The 21040-nt window shown below is 36.9% G+C and overlaps 1 protein-coding gene across 8 annotated transcripts in view; it reads right to left on the bottom strand.

The window, feature by feature from the left end:
• Positions 1-21040, bottom strand: part of LRCH3 (leucine rich repeats and calponin homology domain containing 3) — a 114631-nt gene that overhangs the window by 45565 nt on the left and 48026 nt on the right. For all 8 annotated transcript variants that reach the window (XM_079922249.1, XM_079922252.1, XM_079922246.1 and 5 more), the window contains exons 5-8: positions 17367-17503; positions 16095-16204; positions 1619-1712; positions 151-271 (exon numbers count right to left, since the gene is read on the bottom strand). In XM_079922249.1, the coding sequence (XP_079778375.1) occupies positions 151-271; positions 1619-1712; positions 16095-16204; positions 17367-17503 (462 nt within the window). The remainder of the gene's footprint in view (positions 1-150; positions 272-1618; positions 1713-16094; positions 16205-17366; positions 17504-21040) is intronic.

Here is a 21040-nt window from a genome sequence, read left to right as displayed (position 1 = left end):
TTTCTAATCAGATGGGAAGAGGAGGGAGGTCTTTAAAGAAAGACTGGAAGAAGCTACAGATACACAGATAAAAGGAGTGGATGTGAAAAGGCCACTTAAAAAGTCAGAGAGATTATAAAGACTTTGGATGTCGTCAGGAATCATGTTTACCTCCACCATTTGTTACTATTATACTGCTGCGATTCTCCTGGTACTGGCTTTCTCTTCGCAGTCTTTGTTCTTTAGTAATTTCTGCTACTCGAAGAGGCAGATCTGAAAATTCATCTGTAGGCTTAAATAAATAGCAGAAACATTAAAATAAATCATTTCAAGTTTTAAGACAACATGGTACTTAAAGCACAGATATAATATAAATTCATTAGAACTTACATTTAAGAAGAAATAGCAAAGTAGTTTTACAGATGCATCTAGAGATGCACATATCATCCAACAATATGAATGTACTTAATGCCACTGAAACCACTCTTAAAAATGGTTAAAATGGTAAATTTTATATGTATTTCACCACAATTTTAAAAAAGAATAGGGTATATATGACTCTATATACATACACATATGAATTTAAAGTATTGACATAAATGTATCTGTATTGATATAGCCACAATCATGTACACACCGACCCACGCACAAATACCCAAGCAATTACAAATAACAAATGGGCTGTATTCCAAAATTAATTTGCTTTAGACTCCCAATAAAACAATGTTACAAATGGTACATTACTAGTCTTGCTAAACAAAACCTTAATCATTTAACCTAATTTATAGCTAAAATATTATACCTTAGTAATTTAAAAAGAAGAGAGAAAACATAATGCTGATGATTAAAAGAGAAAAATGAGGGACTTCCCTGGTGGTGCAGTGGTTAAGAATCCACCTGCCAATGCAGGGGACACGGGTTCGATCCCTGGTCTGGGAAGATCCCACATGCTGAGGAGCAACTAAGCCCGTGCACCCTAAAGCCTGCATGTCACAACTACTGAGCCCACATGCTGCAACTACTGAAGCCTGCATGCTGTAGGGTCTGCACACTGCAACTACTGAGCCCGTGTGCTGCAACCACGGAAGCCCGCGCGCCTAGAGCCCGGGCTCTGCAACAAGAGAAGCCACCGCAATGAGAAGCCCATGCACCACAACGAAAACCCAAATACAGCCAAAAAAAAAAGAGAGAGAGAAAAATGATATAATTAGCTGAGAAAGTTACTTATTTATCTTGAGCATGTGGATACTCTTCATTAAGGTTCCCATCTCATTACCCATCAGCCTACAGTTCTACTTTCTCACCTTACAGTACCCTTTCTACCACCTCTGCTCAAGATTATACAGGCCCTCAACGTTCAGGTCTCAGTTGTAACTGGCTCAGTTCCCATTTGACCGTCCAGGATATAAAATTATTTATACAACACAATGAGGTAACAAACATGTAAAACACACATGGTAAAAGATGGTAAAGAAACATAATATCATTTCTGATGGTAGGACTATGTGGGATTTTTACTCCTCCCTTGGCTATTCTGTATTTTATATAACAAGAAATTGAGTCCAGTTAAGACACTTAACAATTTTCATCATTTTATTTTTCCTTAAGTTATAACATGCAGAATAGAAGAAACACTTACTTCATTCCCTGACCATCTCTTATCACCACTGTCCACACTATTGAAACCTGAATCAAGGGCTCCATAGGGGCGACCTGAGTATAATTCTTCATGGCTGCCAAAAAGAAACTTTAGTTGTTAATGTAAAGTTTGAGATTTTAAAAATTAACATTTGAAATAAATCAGATGCAATTTTACTAATAAACGTTTTCATGGCATTCAGGGACTTAACTATTCAGAATGAAATGAATATTCGTTTAACTTTTTAATATGAAAAATTCCAAATTCAAAGAAAGTAGATAGAATAGTATAATGAACTCCCATGTACTCATTATCCAGCTCTAAAAATATCCACATTCTGACTTCATCTATTCCTCCAGCCATTCCCAATGCCCCCCTCAATTATTTTTAACAGTACTCTTTTTCTTAAAGTGAAATTTACATACATTTAAATGCACAAACCTTTGACAAATGAAAACATCTTTGTAACATACATACCTATCATGATATAGGACATTTCTACGTTGCCAGAAAATTCCCACACATCCCTTCCCAGTCAACTTCCTTTACCTCACCACTATGTGCTCCTAAGAGGCAACTACCATTCAAATTTTTTTCACCTGAATTAGTATAGAACATCCTCAAAGCTGTCCAAGATCTAATTCCTGGAACCCATAAATATGTTACTTTACATTGCAAATGGGAATTAAGGTTGCAGATAGAAGTAAGGTTGCTAATCAGGGGACCTTAAATTAGGGAGATTTTCCTGAATTATCTGAATGGGCTCGATGTAATCACAAGGTTCCTTAAACATGGAAGAGGAAAATAGAAGAGGAGGATTCAATGCTGGCTTGAAGATGGAGGGAGGGGACCAAGAACCAAGGTAAGAAGACAGCCTCTAGAAGTTGAAAAAGGCAAGGAAATACATCCTACTCAAAACCTACAGAAAAGAATGCAGCTCTGCCATCATCTTAATTTTAGCTCAATGAGACCACGATTTAGACTTCTGACCTACACAACCATAAAATAATAAATCTGTGTTGTTTAGGCCTCTAAGTTTGGGGTGGTAACAATAGAAAAGTAATCCAATTAGTTCTGCTTATTCCAGAATGCATAAAAATGGTATATGTACTCTTTTTCTACTCAGCATCATGTCAGTGAAATTCTTGATGTTTTTAATACCTTGGAGTAGAATGGATGAATTGTATGGTAAGCATAGGTTTAACTTAAAAAACAAAAACAAAAAAACCCTGCCAACTTGTTTTTGAAAGTAGCTGTATCATTTTGCATCCCCACCAGCAATGTACTGGAGTTCCAGCTGCCAACACTGTATTCCCAGTCATTAATTTTAGTTATTATTCTGATGGGTATAAAATGTGGTGTTAATTTGTATTTCTCTGATGACTAGTGATAATTAACATCAGTGATATTTAATACCTTTGTATGTGCTTATTGGCCGTTCATTTATCTTCTTTTGAGAAATGTCTGTTCAAATCTTTTGCCCATTAAAAAATGCAACATCAATAACCTTAAAAATATTTTGCTAAGTAAAAGAGGCCAGACAAAATGCTACATAATGTTCGATTTCATTTCTATGAAATTCTAGAAAATGCAAAACTATACTGACAGAAAGCAGATCAGTGATTGCCTGGGGCTGAGGGTGATAAAAAAATATATATCGTGATTGTGTTGGTAGTTTTGTGACTGTATTCATGTACTAAAACTCACTGAATTGCACATTAAAATGGGTAAATTTTATTACTTGTAAATTTTATCTCAATAAAGCTGTTAAAAAAAATGTGCCAATCCATTTTTCCAAAATGGATGTTCCAGTTTTACTTTTTACATATTGTATTACATAAGCAATATGAGAGCACTGGTTGTTCCACATCCTAACATTTGGTGTTCTCAGTCTTAATTTTATTCCTTCTTGTAGATGTGCAGTGGTATCTCATTACATTTCGATGATGACTAGTGATAAGCACCTTTTTGTGTGCTTATTAGTTATTTATAGATCTTTCTTCGTAAAGTCTATTCAAGCCTTTTGTCCATTTTTCAACGGGGTTGTCTTTTTTTTAAATTAACATCTTTATTGGAATAATTGCTTTACAATGCTGTGTTTCTGCTTTATAACAAAGTGAATCCGTTATACATATACATATATTCCCATATCTTTTCCCTCTTGAGTCTCCCTCCCTCCCACCCTCCCTATCCCACCACTCTAGGTAGTCACAAACCACTGAGCTGATCTCCCTGTGCTATGTGGCTGCTTCTCACTAGCTATATATTTTACGTTTGGTAGTGTATATATGTGATGCCACTCTCTCACTTTGTCCCAGCTTACCCTTCCCCCTCCCCATACCCCCAAGTCCATGCTCTAGTAGGTCTGTGTCTTTATTCCCGTCTTACCCATAGGTTCTTCATGACCTTTTTTTTTTTCTTAGATTCCATATATATGTGTTATCATACGGTATTTGCTTTTCTTTCTGACTGACTTCATTCTGTATGACAGACTCTAGGTCCATCCATCACACTACAAATAACTCAATTTCATTTCTTTTTATGGCTTGAGTAATATTCCACTGTATATATGTGCCACATCTTCTTTATCCACTCTTCCGTCGATGGACACTTAGGTTGCTTCCATGTCCTGGCTATTGTAAATAGAGCTGCAAAGAATATTTTGGTACATGACTCTTTTTGAATTATGGTTTTCTCAGGGTATATGCCCAGTAGTGGGATTGCTGGGTCGTATGGTAGTTCTATTTTTAGGTTTTTAAGGAACCTCCATACTGTTCTCCATAGTGGCTGTATCAATTTGCATTCCCAACAACAGTGCAAGAGGGTTCCCTTTTCTCCATACCCTCTCCAGCATTTATTGTTTCTAGATTTTTTGATGATGGCCATTCTGACCGGTGTGAGATGATATCTCATTGTAGTTTTGATTTGCATTTCTCTAATGATTAATGATGTCGAGCATTCTTTCATGTGTTTGTTGGCAATCTGTATATCTTCACTGGAGAAATGTCTATTTAGGTCTTCTGCCCATTTTTGGATTGGGTTGTTTGTTTTTTTGTTATTGAGTTGCATGAGCTGCTTGTAAATTTTGGAGATTAATCCTTTGTCAGTTGCTTCATCTGCAAATATTTTCTGCCATTCTGAGGATTGTCTTTTGGTCTTGTTTATGGTTTCCTTTGCTGTGCAAAAGCTTTTAAGTTTCATTAGGTCCCATTTGTTTATTTTTGTTTTTATTTCCATTTCTCTAGGAGGTGGGTCAAAAAGGATCTTGCTGTGATTTATGTCATAGTGTTCTGCCTATGTTTTCCTCTAAAAGTGCGATAGTGTCTGACCTTACATTTAGGTCTTTAATCCATTTTGAGTTTATTTTTGTGTATGGTGTTAGGGAGTGTTCTAATTTCATACTTTTACAAGTACCTGTCCAGTTTTCCCAGCACCACTTATTGAAGAGGCTGTCTTTTCTCCATTGTATATTCTTGCCTCCGTTATCAAAGATAAGGTGTCCATATGTGCGTGGGTTTATCTCTGGGCTTTCTATCCTGTTCCATTGATCTATATTTGTTTTTGTGCCTGTACCATACTGCCTTGATTACTGTAGCTTTGTAGTATAGTCTGAAGTCAGAGAACCTGATTCCTCCAGCTCTGTTTTTCATTCTCAAGATTGCTTTGGCAATTCAGGTTCTTCTGTGTTGCCATACAAATTGTGAAATTTTTTGTTCTAGTTCTGTGAAAAATGCCAGTGGTAGTTTGACAGGGATTGCATTGAATCTGTAGATTGCTTTGGGTAGTGGAGTCATTTTCACAATGTTGATTCTTCCAATCCAAGAACATGGTATATCTCTCCATCTATTTGTATCATCTTTAATTTCTTTCATCAGTGTCTTAGAATTTTCTGCATACAGGTAGGTTTATTCCTAGATATTTTATTCTTTTTTTGCAATGGTAAATGGGAGTGTTTTCTTAATTTCACTTTCAGATTTTTCATCATTAGTGTATAGGATGCCAGAGATTTCTGTGCATTAATTTTGTATCCTGCTACTTTACCAAATTCATTAATTAGCTCTAGTAGTTTTCTGGTAGCATCTTTAGGATTCTCTATGTATAGTATCGTGTCATCTGCAAACAGTGACAGCTTTACTTCTTCTTTGCCGATTTGGATTCCTTTTATTTTTCTTCTCAGACTGCTGTGGCTAAAACTTCCAAAACTATGTGGAATACTAGTGGTAAGAGTGGGCAACCTTATCTTGTTCCTGATCTTAGTGGAAATGGTTACAATTTTTCAACATTGAGGACGATATTGGCTGTGGGTTTGTCATATATGGCCTTTATTATGTTGAGGAAAGTTCCCTCTATGCCTACTCTCTGCAGGGTTTTTATCATAAATGGGTGTTGAATTTTGTTGAAAGCTTTCTCTGCATCTATTGAGATGATCATATGGTTTTTCTCCTTCAATTTGTTATTATGGTGTATCACGCTGATTGATTTGCGTATATTGAAGATTCCTTGCATTCCTGGAATAAACCCCACTTGATCATGGTGTATGATCCTTTTAATGTGCTGTTGGATTCTGTTTGCTAGCATTTTGTTGAGGATTTTTGCATCTATGTTCATCAGTGATATTGGCCTGTAGTTTTCTTTCTTTGTGACATCTTTGTCTGGTTTTGGTATCAGGGTGATGGTGGCCTCATAGAATGAGTTTGGGAGTGTTCCTCCGTCTGCTATATTTTGGAAGAGTTTGAGAAGGATAGGTGTTAACTCTTCTCTAAATGTTTGATAGAATTCTCCTGTGAAGCCATCAGGTCCTGGGTTTTTGTTTGCTGGAAGACTTTTAACCACAGTTTCAATTTTAGTGTTTCTGATTGGCCTGTTCATATTTTCTATTTCTTCCTGGTTCAGTCTTGGCAGATTGTGCATTTCTAAGAATTTGTCCATTTTTTCCAGGTTGTACATTTTATTGGCATAGAGTTGTTTTTAGTAATCTCTCATGATCCTTTGTATTTCTGCAGTGTCAGTTGTTACTTCTCCTTTTTCATTTCTAATTCTATTGATTTGAGCCTTCTCTCTTTTTTTCCTGATGCGTCTGGCTAATGGTTTATCAATTTTGTTTATCTTCTCAAAGAACCAGCTGTTAGTTTTACTGATCTTTGCTATCGTTTCCTTCATTTCTTTTCCATTTATTTCTGATCTGATCTTTATGATTTCTTTCCTTCTGCTAACTTTGGGGTTTTTTTGTTCTTCTTTCTCTAATTGCTTTAGGTGCAAGGTTAGGTTGTTTATTTGAGATGTTTCCTGTTTCTTAAGGTAGGATTGTATTGCTATAAACTTCCCTCTTAGAACTGCTTTTGCTGCATCCCATAGGTTTTGGGTCATCGTGATTTCATTGTCATTTGTTTCTAGGTATTTTTTTATTTCCTCTTTGATTTCTTCAGTGATCTCTTGGTTATTAATGTATTGATTAGCCTCCATTTGTTTGTATTTTTTACAGATCTTTTCCTGTAATTGATGTCTAGTCTCATAGTGTTGTGGTCGGAAAGGATACTTGATACGATTTCAATTTTCTTAAATTTACCAAGGCTTGATTTGTAACCCAAGATACGATCTATCCCAGAGAATGTTCCATGAGCACTTGAGAAAAATGTGTATTCTGTTGTTTTTGGATGCAATGTCCTATAAATATCAATTAAGTCCATCTTGTTTAATGTATCATTTAAAGCTTGTGTTTCCTTATTTATTTTCATTTTGGATGATCTGTCCATTGGTGAAAGTGGGGTGTTAAAGTCCCCTACTATGATTGTGTTACTGTCTATTTCCCCTTTTATGGCTGTTAGTATTTTCCTTATGTATTGAGGTGCTCCTATGTTGGGTACATAAATATTTACAATTGTTATATCTTCTTCTTGGATCGATCTCTTGATCGTTATGTAGTGTCCTTCTTTGTCTCTTGTAATAGTGTTTATTTTAAAGTCTATTTCGTCTGATATGAGAATTGCTACTCCAGCTTTCTTTTGATTTCCATTTGCATGGAATATCTTTTTCCATCCCCTCACTTTCAGTCTGTATGTGTCCCTAGGTCTGAAGTGGGTCTCTTGTAGACAGCATATATACGGTCTTGTTTTTGTATCCGTTCAGCCAGTCTGTGTCTTTTGGTGGGAGCATTTAATCCATTTACATTTAAGGTAATTATCGATATGTATGTTCCTATTCCCATTTTCTTAATTGTTTTGGGTTTGTTATTGTAAGTCTTTTCCTTCTCTTGTGTTTCTTGCCTAGAGAAGTTCCTTTAGCATTTGTTGTAAAGCTGGTTTGGTGGTGCTGAACTCTCTCAGCTTTTGCTTGTTTGTAAAGGTTTTAATTTCTCCATCAAATCTGAATGAGATCCTTGCTGGGTAGAGTAATCTTGGTTGCAGGTTTTTCTCCTTCATCACTTTAAATATGTGCTGCCACTCCCTTCTGGCTTGCAGAGTTTCTGCTGGAAGATCAGCTGTTAACCTTATGGGGATTCCCTTGTGTGTTATGTGTTGTTTTTCCCTTGCTGCTTTTAATATATTTTCTTTGTATTTAATTTTTGATAGTTTGATTAATATGTGTCTTGGCGTGTTTTTCCTTGGATTTATCCTGTATGGGACTCTCTGTGCTTCCTGGACTTGATTAAGTATTTCCTTTCCCATATTAGGGAAGTTTTCAACTATAATCTCTTCAAATATTTTCTCAGTCCGTTTCTTTTTCTCTTCTTCTTCTGGGGCCCTTATAATTCGAATGTTGGTTAATGTTGTCCCAGAGGTTTCCGAGACTGTCCTCAGTTCTTTTCATTCTTTTTTCTTTATTCTGCTCTGCAGTAGTTATTTCCACTATTTTATCTTCCAGGTCACTTATCCGTTCTTCTGCCTCAGTTATTCTGCTATTGATCCCTTCTAGAGTATTTTTAATTTCATTTATTGTGTTGTTCATCATTGCTTGTTTCCTCTTTAGTTCTTCTAGGTCCTTGTTAAATGTTTCTTGCATCTTCTCTATTCTATTTCCAAGATTTTGGATCATCTTTACTATCATTATTCTAAGTTCTTTTTCAGGTAGACTGCCTACTTCCTCTTCATTTGTTATGTCTGGTGGGTTTTTATCTTGCTCCTTCATCTGCTGTGTGTTTTCTGTCTTCTCATTTTGCTTAATTTATTGGGTTTGGGGTCTCCTTTTCGCAGGCTGCAGGTTCGTAGTTCCCGTTGTTTTTGGTGTCTGTCCCCAGTGGCTAAGGTTCGTTCAGTGGGCTGTGTAGGCTTCCTGGTGGAGGGGACTAGTGCCTGTGTTCCGGTGGATGAGGCTGGATCTTGTCTTTCTGGTGGACAGGTCCACGTCTAGTGGTGTGTTTTCGGGTGTCTGTGGTCTTATTATGATTTTAGGCAGCCTCTCTCTAATGGATGGGGCTGTGTTCCTGTCTTGCTAGTTGTTTGGCATAGGGTGTCCAGCACTGTAGCTTGCTGGTCATTGAGGGAAGCTGGGTCTTGGTGTTGAGATGGAGATCTCTGGGAGATTTTCGCTGTTTGATATTACGTGGAGCTGGGAGGTCTCTTGTGGACCAGTGTCCTGAAGTTGGCTCTCCCACCTCAGAGGCACAGCACTGACTCCTGGCTGGAGCACCAAGAGCCTTTCATGCACACGGCTCAGAATAAAAGGGAGAAAAAATGGAAAGAAAGAAAGAGGATAAAATCAAATCAAATACAGTAGGATAAAATAAAATAAAGTTATTGAAATAAAAAATAATTATTATGAAAAAAAAATTAAAACTAAAAAAGTAAAAAAAAAAAAAAAAAAAAAACGGATGGACTGAATCCTGGACAAATGGTGAAAGCAAAGCTATACAGACAATATCTCACACAGAAGCACACACATACACACTCACAAAAAGAGGAAAAGGGGAAAGAATAATATATCTTGCTCCCAAAGTCCACCTCCTCAATTTGGGATGATTCGTTGTGTATTCAGGTATTCCACAGATGCAGGGTACAACAAATTGATTGTGGAGCTTTAATCCACTGCTTCTGAGGCTGCTGGGAGAGATTTCCCTTTCTCTTCTTTGTTTGCACAGCTCCCGGGGTTCAGCTTTGGATTTGGCCCCACCTCTGCATGTAGGTCGCCTGAGGGCGTCTGTTCTTCGCTCAGACAGGATGGGGTTAAAGGAGCAGTGGATTCAGGGGCTCTGGCTCACTCAGGCCGGGGGGTGGGAAGGGTACGGATGCGGGGTGAGCCTGTGGCGGCAGAGGCCAGTGTGATGTTTCACCAGCCTGAGGCGCGCCGTGCGTTCTCCCGTGGAAGTTGTCCCTGGATCCCTGGATCACGGGACCCTGGCAGTGGCGGGCTGCACAGGCTCCCGGGAGGGGAGGTGGGAACAGTGACCTATGCTCGCACACAGGCTTCTTGGTGGCTGCAGCAGCAGCCTTAGAATCTCATGCCCGTCTCTGGGGTCCATGCTGATAGCTGCGGCTCGTGCCCGTCTCTGGAGCTCCTTTAAACAGCGCTTTTAATCCCCTCTCCTCATGCACCAGGAAACAAAGAGGGAAGAAAAAGTCTCTTGCCTCTTCGGCAGGTCCAGACTTTTTCTCGGACTCCCTGCCAGCTAGCTGTGGTGCACTAGCCCCCTTCAGGCTGTGTTCACGCCACCAACCCCAGTCCTCTCCCTGCGATCCGAGCGAAGCCCAAGCCTCAGCTCCCAGTCCCCACCCGCCCCGGCGGGTGAGCAGAGAAGCCTCTCGAGCTGGTGAGTGCTGGTCGGCACCGATCCTCTTTGCAGGAATCTCTCTGCTTTGCCCTCCGCACCCCTGTTGCTGTGCTCTCCTCTGCGGCTCCGAAGCTCCCCACCCCGCCACCCACAGTCTCCGCCCGCGAAGGGGCTTCCTAGTGTGTGGAAACCTTTCCTCCTTCACAGCTCCCTCCCACTGGTGCAGGTCCCATCCCTATTCTTTTGTCTCTGTTTTTTCTTTTTTCTTTTGCCCTACCCAGGTACGTGGGGAGTTTCTTGCCTTTTGGGAGGTCTGAGGTCTTCTGCCAGTGCTCAGTATGTGTTCTATAGGAGCAGTTCCACGTGTAGATGTATTTCTAATATATCTGTGGGGAGGAAGGTGATCTCCGCGTCTTACTCTTCCGCCATCTTCTCCCAGATCTGGGTTGTTTGTCTTTTTAACATTAAGTATAAGCAGGTATTCTTTAGATATTCTGGATAGAAGTCTTTTGTCATATACGTATTTTGTAAATATCTTCCCCCAGTCTTTGGTTTGCCTATTTGTTTTCTTAATATTTTCTTTTCGTAAATAAATGTATTTAATTTTCATTAAATTTAGTTTATCATTTTTTTAATGGTTATTCGTTTCTGTGTCCTCAGAAGTCCTTGCCCACCCCAAGTCACAAAGATATTCTTCCATATTTTCCTCTAAAAGTTTTATAGCTTTAGTTTTTACTTGTTTATAGCTTTAGTTTTTACTTGTTTTTAAACATAGTTTTAAAAGTTAGCTTAATTTGAAGTCTAAAACATGATAAGGACTCTTGTTAAAAATTGGTCTATTAGCATTTCATTTAGTAAGACTGCCTAGGTTGAAAACAACTTTCAATGGTACAAATTTAAAATATGTAGTGTTCTTCTGGTATCGGATTTTTTATTCCATGTATTCTAAGTTTGTGTACATAACTTTAAAAAAATTATTGTGTCATGCTGTCACAATGAATCAGAACCTAAGGTACAGGGAAGGAGCAATGTATTTGGACTTCACAGATAATCCAACCAACTATTAGCTCAAAGAAGTCACTTAACCTTTGTAAAATGAGGTTAAACATTCTTACTCATATGCCTTCACATAAAGTAAAAGGTGTTAAGTAAAAACAAAAGAACAGAAACAAAACCCTATGTGAATGTAAGACATTTTTATAACTTGTCATTTATTTTTACTGATAAAGATCTTACTTTTTATGTATTTAGTAATATACAGACCTATTTGTCCAATGTGCTAAACATGCTCTGATTATAAAGATCCAAAAATATAGGTATTTTCCAGCTATCTAACTCATTTTCCTACCCTCCACTACAAAGATCATTTAGCAAAATAAGTGTCTCAGTATAATTCCAAAATTACTTCTCTCCAAAAAAAAGTAGTGAATTTCCCCCAACTTCTTATCTTGAAAACATTCATATCTACACAAGAGTTGGGAGAGTAATACAATGATATCTATTTGCCCTTCATCTAGATCTCCCAATTGTTAGCATTTAAGTAAAATGTTTTATGTGTACTGTCTACGTGACATGTCTGCTTTTATGCCTGTTTTAGAGTCCAGATCTTAAGGACAGGTACTGTGTGTGTTTTATCACAGCAAAGTCGGGCCAAGGTACCTAATTTTAAAAGCTTTCTGATGAAATATATATTTAAGTCATACTTAAAGAATTCTTTTTTGCAGATGCCAAAAGAAATACATGTATTTCAGGATTTACTGAACAGTACTTTTTAATATTATGTAAAATTTTCAAGTAAAGATTTTCAGATTTCTAGAGGATACTGTTCTATATAATGTATTTTCTGTGAAGTGACCAATCAAGGTAAGCCTAATTTTACTGTGCTATTTTATAAGTGGGCAACATAAAGAGAATAGAATCTTTGCCTTAAGCTATTATTTTATCTTCTTTATTCAGTTACCTTTAGCTTCTCCACATATTTGTTCTTTCTCAGAGATTAGACTGGTAAGATTAAAGTGAGACATAGGTTAACCAACCCTCCAGGTTTGTTCAGGATTTTCCTGGTTTTAGCACTAAAGTCCTATGTCCCAGAAAACTCCTTAGTCACAGGTAAACTAGGACAGATGGTCACCCTATGTATAAATATGGCCTTTGTGAGGCCAGGAAGAGTTGTGCCAGCCAGGCTCCAGCTATGTCCTATTAGAAAGTCCAGTCTCTTTAGTAAACTACCTAGCATAAAATGGATTCAAATGCTTATGTTACTCTGTGTGGCAGGGAGATGAACTGTGAATCAGTATAGTGCAGTAAGGAGTTTAAAATATGGCTTTTTTCAAATAATTTAACAGATCTGGACTGATAACTTGGCACCATCATTTCTTAGCTATGTGACTTTAATTAACCTGTTTTACCTCTTTCAACCTCTGTTTTCTCATAAGTTTAAAAAAAAAAAAATTAACAACACCTATCTCACAGAGTTGCTATAAAGATTACTTGAGAAAATATAAGCTAAGGACCTGCACAAAGCATTAAATAAAAGTTATCATTCTATGAAGAATGTGTTCTTAAGAGAGAGTCACCAAATCTGCTTCATTTGAGTTTAGTTCACCAAACATTTATTGAATGCCAGGCAGTTTTCCAGCTGCTTAGAATATAAATATGAATAAAGGATGGCCACTGCTTTCACAAGCTCAGGCTTGTTGTAGAGAATTAATTCCACTACCGGGGATACAGAGGCAGGACTTTTCTTACCAGTGGCTTAGTTGTTCCTTAGTTTTGGCTCACTGCCACGTCATCATAAATAAATATATTTAGTCTAAAGCTGCTTAAAATCATCACAGCAAAAAAGCATAGTTCACTTTAGATCACTATTTTAAAAAATGTGTGCCATTGTATAAAATAAGAAAGTTATCACAACAGTGTAAATTGCTAAAGGAGTTGGAAACATTTACAACTGAAAATGAGTAAAAACATTTGTGACCTTTATAAAATGATTTAAGAAAGACTGTGTGTTGTTTTTATGCTACACAAAAGTAGTTAGAAAGTTGCAACTAAGGATTGAAATTACCACAGCAGTAACTTGTACTGAATACCTGAAGAGCTACAGGATTAATAAAAATTCTCTTTAGCAAAACAGAACTCTTAGACTAAATTTCTCCAAGATCACAGTAGACAGCTAATAACTCTAATGCCTAATATTCATATAGGGCTTTATGGTCAGCAAAGCACTTTCAAACACAGATCATTTGATCCTCACAACTACTGTTAGAAATATAAACAGGGTTAAAGATCACATTGAAGAAACCAAGGGTCAGAGAGGTTAAGTGAACTGCCTAATAGTACAGAGATCCAGAGCTAGAACTAAGGCCTTCTGACTCCATGACTGCATTTTGAATAAATGCACTGCTAACTACAATGCAGTCTTACTAATCTGTACCTTAGTGAGAAAGACATGAAAGTATGATGTCTCATTTGCTGGTGCATGAGGAGTTGAAGGAAATATTTTTGTTTTATATATATATATATATATATATATATATATATATATATATAAAGTAACATAACTCTGGAAAAAATGGAAAATGCAGAAGACAGATTAACCTAGGGAGCATAATTAGGGATTATTATAGGGAATGGAATATATTAGATCTATAATTACTAATTCCTTTGGAGAAACATGACATGTTTATGCTATTTAGACTTCCTATTTAGGAAAGGTTTCTCTATTGACTCAAGCCTTCCTGTATCTCTTAGCAAATACACACAAGTCTCTTCCCAGGATTTCTTGATATGTTTTTAAAGTAAAATAATGAAGTTGCTATATTTAAAAAAAAATTAGGCCAAGACTAATTAGTCTTCAAAACGAAGGATAGAGTCACAGAGAGAAATAGGTTCTGCAATTAGCACTGCAGCCCTCAACCAAAGCTCACTGTTCATACAGGTAATGATGCTTCCTCCTTGGTTTCTTCAGGCATACCCTCATATACACATACCCAGTAATCATTATTCATATCTTACACACAAACCTCAAAGGCAACAGTAGCAGTTTAATGTTCCTACTCTGCTATTTCTGGAGAGGAATACTTTTCCTTCCCAAGGATTACTAACTCCAAGGGAGAAAATAAATTAGTATATATATAAAAGAAAACCTACTTTTATTTATTGTACATCTATTTTAAGAGTACAGGAGTAGAAACTTTTAGAAATATTTAAATAGGAAAAACAAAACTTTCTTCTATAAATAAGAAACAAGAGTTCCATATTATAAGTAATGAACTGAGGTAGGAGGAAAAAGAAATGAAAAGGAGATAATGGAGAAAATTTTAAATTCTTGGTATTAGTGGTCTGGGTCTCCTCATATCCACCCCCACTGCCAAAATCCTTCCTCTAAGAGAGGTCTAGATTAGCACATTGTGTAAGACCTAATCCCTACCATCTGGCAAAACCTTTTATGTCCTCCTTAACACCACATATGTGCTTTCAGTCCTCTCAGAGTTAAAAGGGTTTATCTATCTATCTATCTATCTATCGGCTGTGTTGGGTCTTCGTTGCTGTGCATGGGCTTTCTCCAGTTGCGGCTGAGCCCGAGCACTGCAACTACTGAAGCCTGTGTGCCTAGAGCACCTGCTGCGCAACAAGAGAAGCCACTCCAATGAGAAGCCCCCTTATGCCTCATTCACACAGAATCTTCCTCCCTTTCAGAGTTTATCACTAACTTGAATATGCATCTGCTTTTTTGTTTTGTTTTTGTTTTTTTTTGGCTGTGCCACACAGCTTGCAGGATCTCAGTTCCCTGACCAGGGATCAAACCCAGGCCCCCTGCACTAGAAGTGAGAAGTCCTAACTACTGGACCACCAAGGAATTCCCTATGCATCTGCTTTTTACAGTTTTTTTTTCCTTCAAATTATTTTTGTATTTTTAATGCCTGCTTTTAGAAACTCTACCAAAATAGAAGTTTGTTAACTTAACTCTACCAAAATAGAAGTTTGTTAATCTGTTTTAGACTAGGACACTGAGAAGGTTAGGACTGTGCTTTTACGTAAATGTGACAAGTTCCAAGAGAAGGCCTAAAGCGTTCTCTTTTGAGTAAAGTCTATGAATATTACCGCACCTTCACTGAGACATCAATTTTGCCTGTTAAAAGGCTTTTTGAATTTAATTCCTGCTACTTAAGATTGTTCCATTGGTTGGGAATGCCAAAAAGTAACTTTGTAAAAGTCAGGTGTTATATGTAGCTGAGGGATTCACAGACTTAAAAGATCGTGAAGTGACATTAAAGGTCATCAAATCCAACCCCTTCACTCCCTCTGGGAAAAATGAAGCCCAAAAAGTTTGAATGACTTGCCTTAAGTCACAGAGCTAGTTAACAGGAGAGCCAAAGTTAGTATTCAAGTCATTTAGACCAGTAGTTTTCAACTGGGGACCCCTCAGAGGATATTTGGCAATTACTGGAGACAGTTTTGTTTGTCACTTTGGAAGGTGCTACAGATGCCAGGGATGCTGTTAAACACCTTCCAATGTATAGGACAGCTCACCACAAAGAATTGTCTAGTTCAAAATATCAACAGTGCTGAGGCTGAGAAACCCTGACTTAGGACTACACTTTGTCACATCTATGTAATCAACTTTTACTTAATATAAGCATTCTGAGAAAAATTGTGTCAGACTAGGATATTTCCCTTTGGTCAAACAAAGAGTCAGGTAAATTTAAAGGTTCAGTTTATTTGATTCTCTGTGAGATGGAATATAATAATGAAAGAATACAACATACTCACCAGGAGCCAAAACCCATGGGTCTTCTATCATAATCTGGCAGATCTGGAGCAATCTTACAAGCCTGTATGTTCAGGTATTTAAATATGTGGATTTTGCCTTTTATACATATCTAAACAAAGTAACATATAAATACAACCAAATTATTACTCATCTGAAATATATGTGTCCCCTAGCATTTTAAAATAAAAACACATTTTTACTTAATGTATATTGGAAATAGAAGGCATTTCTATCAAGTATATACAGTAATATTAAAAAATGTACTGATTATAACATTATATCATTTGTTACTTTAGGCGTTTAAGTGATATAAATGTAGGTTTTTGTTTTCTAGTCACTAATAAGTTTCAGTAACATACAAAATAAATAATTTATGATTATAAACACTGTTAGAATACCAAGTAAACTTATATTGATTGGTTAGGCATAGTCAGGGATTTAAAGCATTGCTCCCCATGGATTATATTGGTAACTTTTGTTTTTAGGAATCCAACAATCATGCACAATTACGTTTTCAATCTTACTTCCTGTAAGAGAGAAAAGCAGGAAATGATTAAAAAAGTTATATACACTTCTGTTGCTACCTACTGACTTCCGTCCCACAGTCAACACACAAATTCTTTAGGATTATGAGGCCTTTCTATAGTTATGAAGTTTACTCATAAAGTTTAACAGTTGCCATACAGAGGCTTGTACAAGACCATCCATTAATTGCAGAGTAAGGAAAGCTACAGTGAAAAATATAAGCTGGTCAACACTTTTTAGACTACAGAATGTCTAGAATCTATTTGTAAAACTACCTTATAATAACTTTATTAAGTAGTTTCATTTCAGTCACTGATAAACAAATGACCAAACTGACTAAACGAGGAACTTAAGATTTTAGAAAATAGGAAAGTACAAAAACAATGGTCATGAGAGATACATTGATGATCTTTAGTTCTGTAAGCTGAGTATTTTGTCTTTAGCATTTACATTGTCTACATTTAAGTTTTACTAGAAAGAAATAACTCAAATTTTATTAGAAAAAAACTTTAAGACTCCTTCAAATTAAAAAGAAGTCAATTTAGTGAAAGGAAAAACATTTTTGGAATATTACCTATCTTCCATCCCATTTATTCAAGGCTTCTAAAGAATACATATAAGTTGTGAATTTATTTTAAAAGAACTTAATTTCTAAAAAAAAAGATAAATACATATAACTTATAACTTTTAAACTTCATCTTTTGTCAAAAAAGTTCATAACATACTTCAAGTCAACTATGGTTTACCTGTGCAGGAGGAGATTGTAGTGGATTATTATCTAGGGTGATCATCTGTAGGTGCCTGAGATTCCGATAACAAACAGGGATTGTTGTAATTTTATTGCAGGAAAAGTCTAACCGTATCAAAGGCAACTCTGCTAGCTCTGCAGGGAGATAAGGTGGAAATAAACAGTTAATGATAATTTCAAAACTAGACAACTTTTTTCAGGAGCTTCTAGCTAAATATAATGGATTTAACATAAGTATTCACTTCCATTCTTTCTTAGTGATTAACTGATATACAGCAAAGTGGCATAAAATGAAATCTAGTTGCTTAGGGATGGTAATATTAATGAAAAGCAAACTATTTGACCCCTTATAGAACAACAGAAAGTCTTAGAAACTAGGTCTGATACCACAGAAAGGTGTGAATAACACAAGGATTACATGATAATCTGTATAAAGAACAGGTTAGATGCCTAGATCTTCAATCCCAACTCATGCAGCTAGGTAACTACTCCTTTCCAATCATGACAGGAGCTGAATTGAAAGGCTCTGAACTCAAGGACCGCAGGCACAATGGAAAGTCAGGATGAGTTCCCTGCTGAAAATGGAGGATTTAAGTAAAAGTCTACAAACTTGACCACAAGACCTTAGCACTTTCCTCCCCAACCTTACCCCATCCCCAGCTCCTGACTGGCAGTAGTTAGGAACATACACAACACTGTAGAAGAAGGAAAACATCTTTCTCTGGAGAAACTATATTGTTCCATATAAAAGGCCTGTAGATATTGATAGGGAGTTTCCCCCAATAAAATATCCAGCTTACTGCTTAACTACTATTATACAATTCCTGCTCAGTATACTTGGAATTTCTAATTAGCTCTATACAGACAGTACATGATCCACAGACAATTAGAAGAGCCTCCAACATGTAAGACAGAAATCAAAACATGCAAGCCAATCGATAAAAAGAGCTCTGAAAAAATAGGTAATATATAGAAAATAAAAGAAAACTTTTAAAAATTAGAATTGGGCTTCCCTGGTGGCACAGTGGTTGAGAGTCTGCCTGCCGATGTAGGAGACACGGGTTGTGCCCCAGTCCGGGAAGATACCACATGCTGCGGAGTGGCTGGGCCCGTGAGCCATGGCCGCTGAGCCTGCGCATCTGGAGCCTGTGCTCCGCAACGGGAGAGGCCACAACAGTGAGAGGCCCGCGTACCACACACACACAAAAAAAACTAGAATTAATGTCTCTAATTTCAGAGAGATAAAATACTAAATTACTGAAACAAGAAAGGAATGTTTTTTTAAAAAATCAGAGAAAGGGCTTCCCTGGTGGCGCAGTGGTTGAGAGTCCGCCTGCCGATGCAGGGAACATGGGTTCGTGCCCCGGGCCGGGAAGATCCCACATGCCGCGGAACGGCTGTGCCCGTGAGCCATGGCCGCTGAGCCTGCGTGTCCAGAGCCTGTTGCTCCGCAGCGGGAGAGGCCACAACAGTGAGAGGCCCGCGTTCCGCAAATAAATAAATAAATAAATAAAAATAAAAAAACTGAGAAAAACAAGGGTTCTTAGAGATGAAAAATACGATGGCAGAAATTAAAAATTCAGAAGAATGGTTAGAGTATAAACGGTTGGAACTGTTTACCACCTGGTTAAACAAAATGATGAAGAAATGGACAATAAAAAAGATAAGAAAACCATAGGATCAATTAAAGGAGTCCAATATCTAATTCACAAAAATTCTAGAAAGAGAAAACAGAGAAATCGGAAGATAGGAAATTATCAAAAAAGAGATATAAGACAATTTCTTATATCTTATATCAAAGGATGTAAATCGAAGGATGTGAATCTCTGGTTTAGAACGAAGGATGTGAATCTCTGGTTTAGATAGAAGGATCTATCTAAACGAAGGATGTGAATCTCTGGTTTAGATAGAAGCCCACCAAGTATCTATTTTATTGAATTAAAACAACTCATACTATGGCACATCATCATAAAACTTCAGAGCGGTAGGGAAAAAAAAGGGAAGACCTTAAAATATTCCAGAGGAAAAAACTGGTAACAAACAATGGACTGGAATTAGGAATGGCATCAAATTTTCCACCATTTTTTTTTTTTTTTTTTGGGCCGTGCCATGCAGCATGTGGGATCTTAGTGCCCTGACCAGGGATTGAACCCATGCCTCCTGCAGTGTTAAGTCTTAACCCCTGCACTGCCAGGGAAGTCCTTCAACCATTAATTTTTAAAATTGAAAGCTAAAAGCGAAAAAAGACTTGAAAATCATTTGACACAATAATTTTCAACCGAGAATTTATAACCAAATTATTAATCAACAGTGAGCACAGAATAGAGATATTTCTTTTCAAGTGAAATCTCAAAAAATGTTTTCCTATGACATGTTCTCAGGAAATTACTAGAAGATGCCCTTTTAGCAAAACAAGGGAGTAAAGTAAGAAAGGAATTATTTGTCAGTTATACCTCAATAAGGCTGAAATTAAAAAAAAAAAAAGTAAGAAAGAAGACATGAAGTCCAGGAATAAGAGGAATAAGAGTTCAGCAAAGAAGAAGAAAAGCTAGGCAGAAAATAACAGAGAACAACCAGTCCAGACTGGAAGAGAAAGAAAAAAGGTTCAATGAGGGAGATATTCAGGGGAAAAAAAGAAAGATACATAATCTGATTGGTTTGACTAATAAGGCTGCTGGAAAAAGAGGGAGGAATTAGCCACAGGTACATAAAAAGCTAAGTAAATTTTTTTAAAAAGGACTTACTAACTGTAGAAAAACAACAATAAAAACAAAATGTCAAAGTTGATAAATCCAGCAATAGCTGTAAAAGCAGATCACTTAGAAATGTGTCAGCAAATAGTAGTGGAAAGAGTCAAAGGACTTGAAGGTATATGCTTCTGGCCATTGAAACTGGAGAGAGGAATGACTGAGGCAGGAGAATGCTATTATTTATTTTAAGCTTTTTATTACTATTTGACTTTTTGAATAATGTATTTGATAAAAATTAAAATTAATTTAAAATCAAAATGACAATATAACAAAAGATGTAATATCTTTATCTACCAAACTGTAATATGTTAGAGATCACCAAGGAACATGAACTTCCACACTAACTTGTGTGGGTGTTGGATGAAGCTTTCCTGTCATCTCAGTTTAACTGAGTATGCTGAGATTACAAGATTAGTCTACAAAAAAAATTTGAAACTATCTGTGTGACAATTTTCTTGGTAATATGCATTCAAAATAAAATAGAGAAATAAATTAGATGATAAAACTATCAGACTGCAATCATCATCTGAAATCCCGGATTTTCATTTTCACCAAAACCTCAATTGTTTTGATTATTTAATTTCATATTAAGCCAGTATTATTGTATTAGTAAGCCTTTAAAGATCAACCACAGTAGGTGGGTCCTGAGTAGAGGGGTAATCCTGATAGAAATTTTGAGTTATATGTCAGTCATGATTTTGGTCGGTCCTGCTAATGGCCTGCATTCCCCCTGCTGAGGTGGTAGAAGGCAGAACCAGGAGGAAATGAGGAAGGCTCTGAAGATAAAAGGTATAAAGGTTACTGGACAAGCCTACTGAGGGGAAAGATATGCAGGATTTTGGGTAGTATGGTTGCAGTAAATGTATAAAAGTGGAATGAAAATCACTTTCTGAGACGCTTACTCGGGATCAAAAAATGTCAA

Source organism: Stenella coeruleoalba (assembly GCF_951394435.1).
Source record: "Stenella coeruleoalba genome assembly, chromosome: 5".
Taxonomy (NCBI): Eukaryota; Metazoa; Chordata; class Mammalia; order Artiodactyla; family Delphinidae; genus Stenella; species Stenella coeruleoalba.
This window is presented reverse-complemented; position numbering and strand designations above follow the sequence as displayed.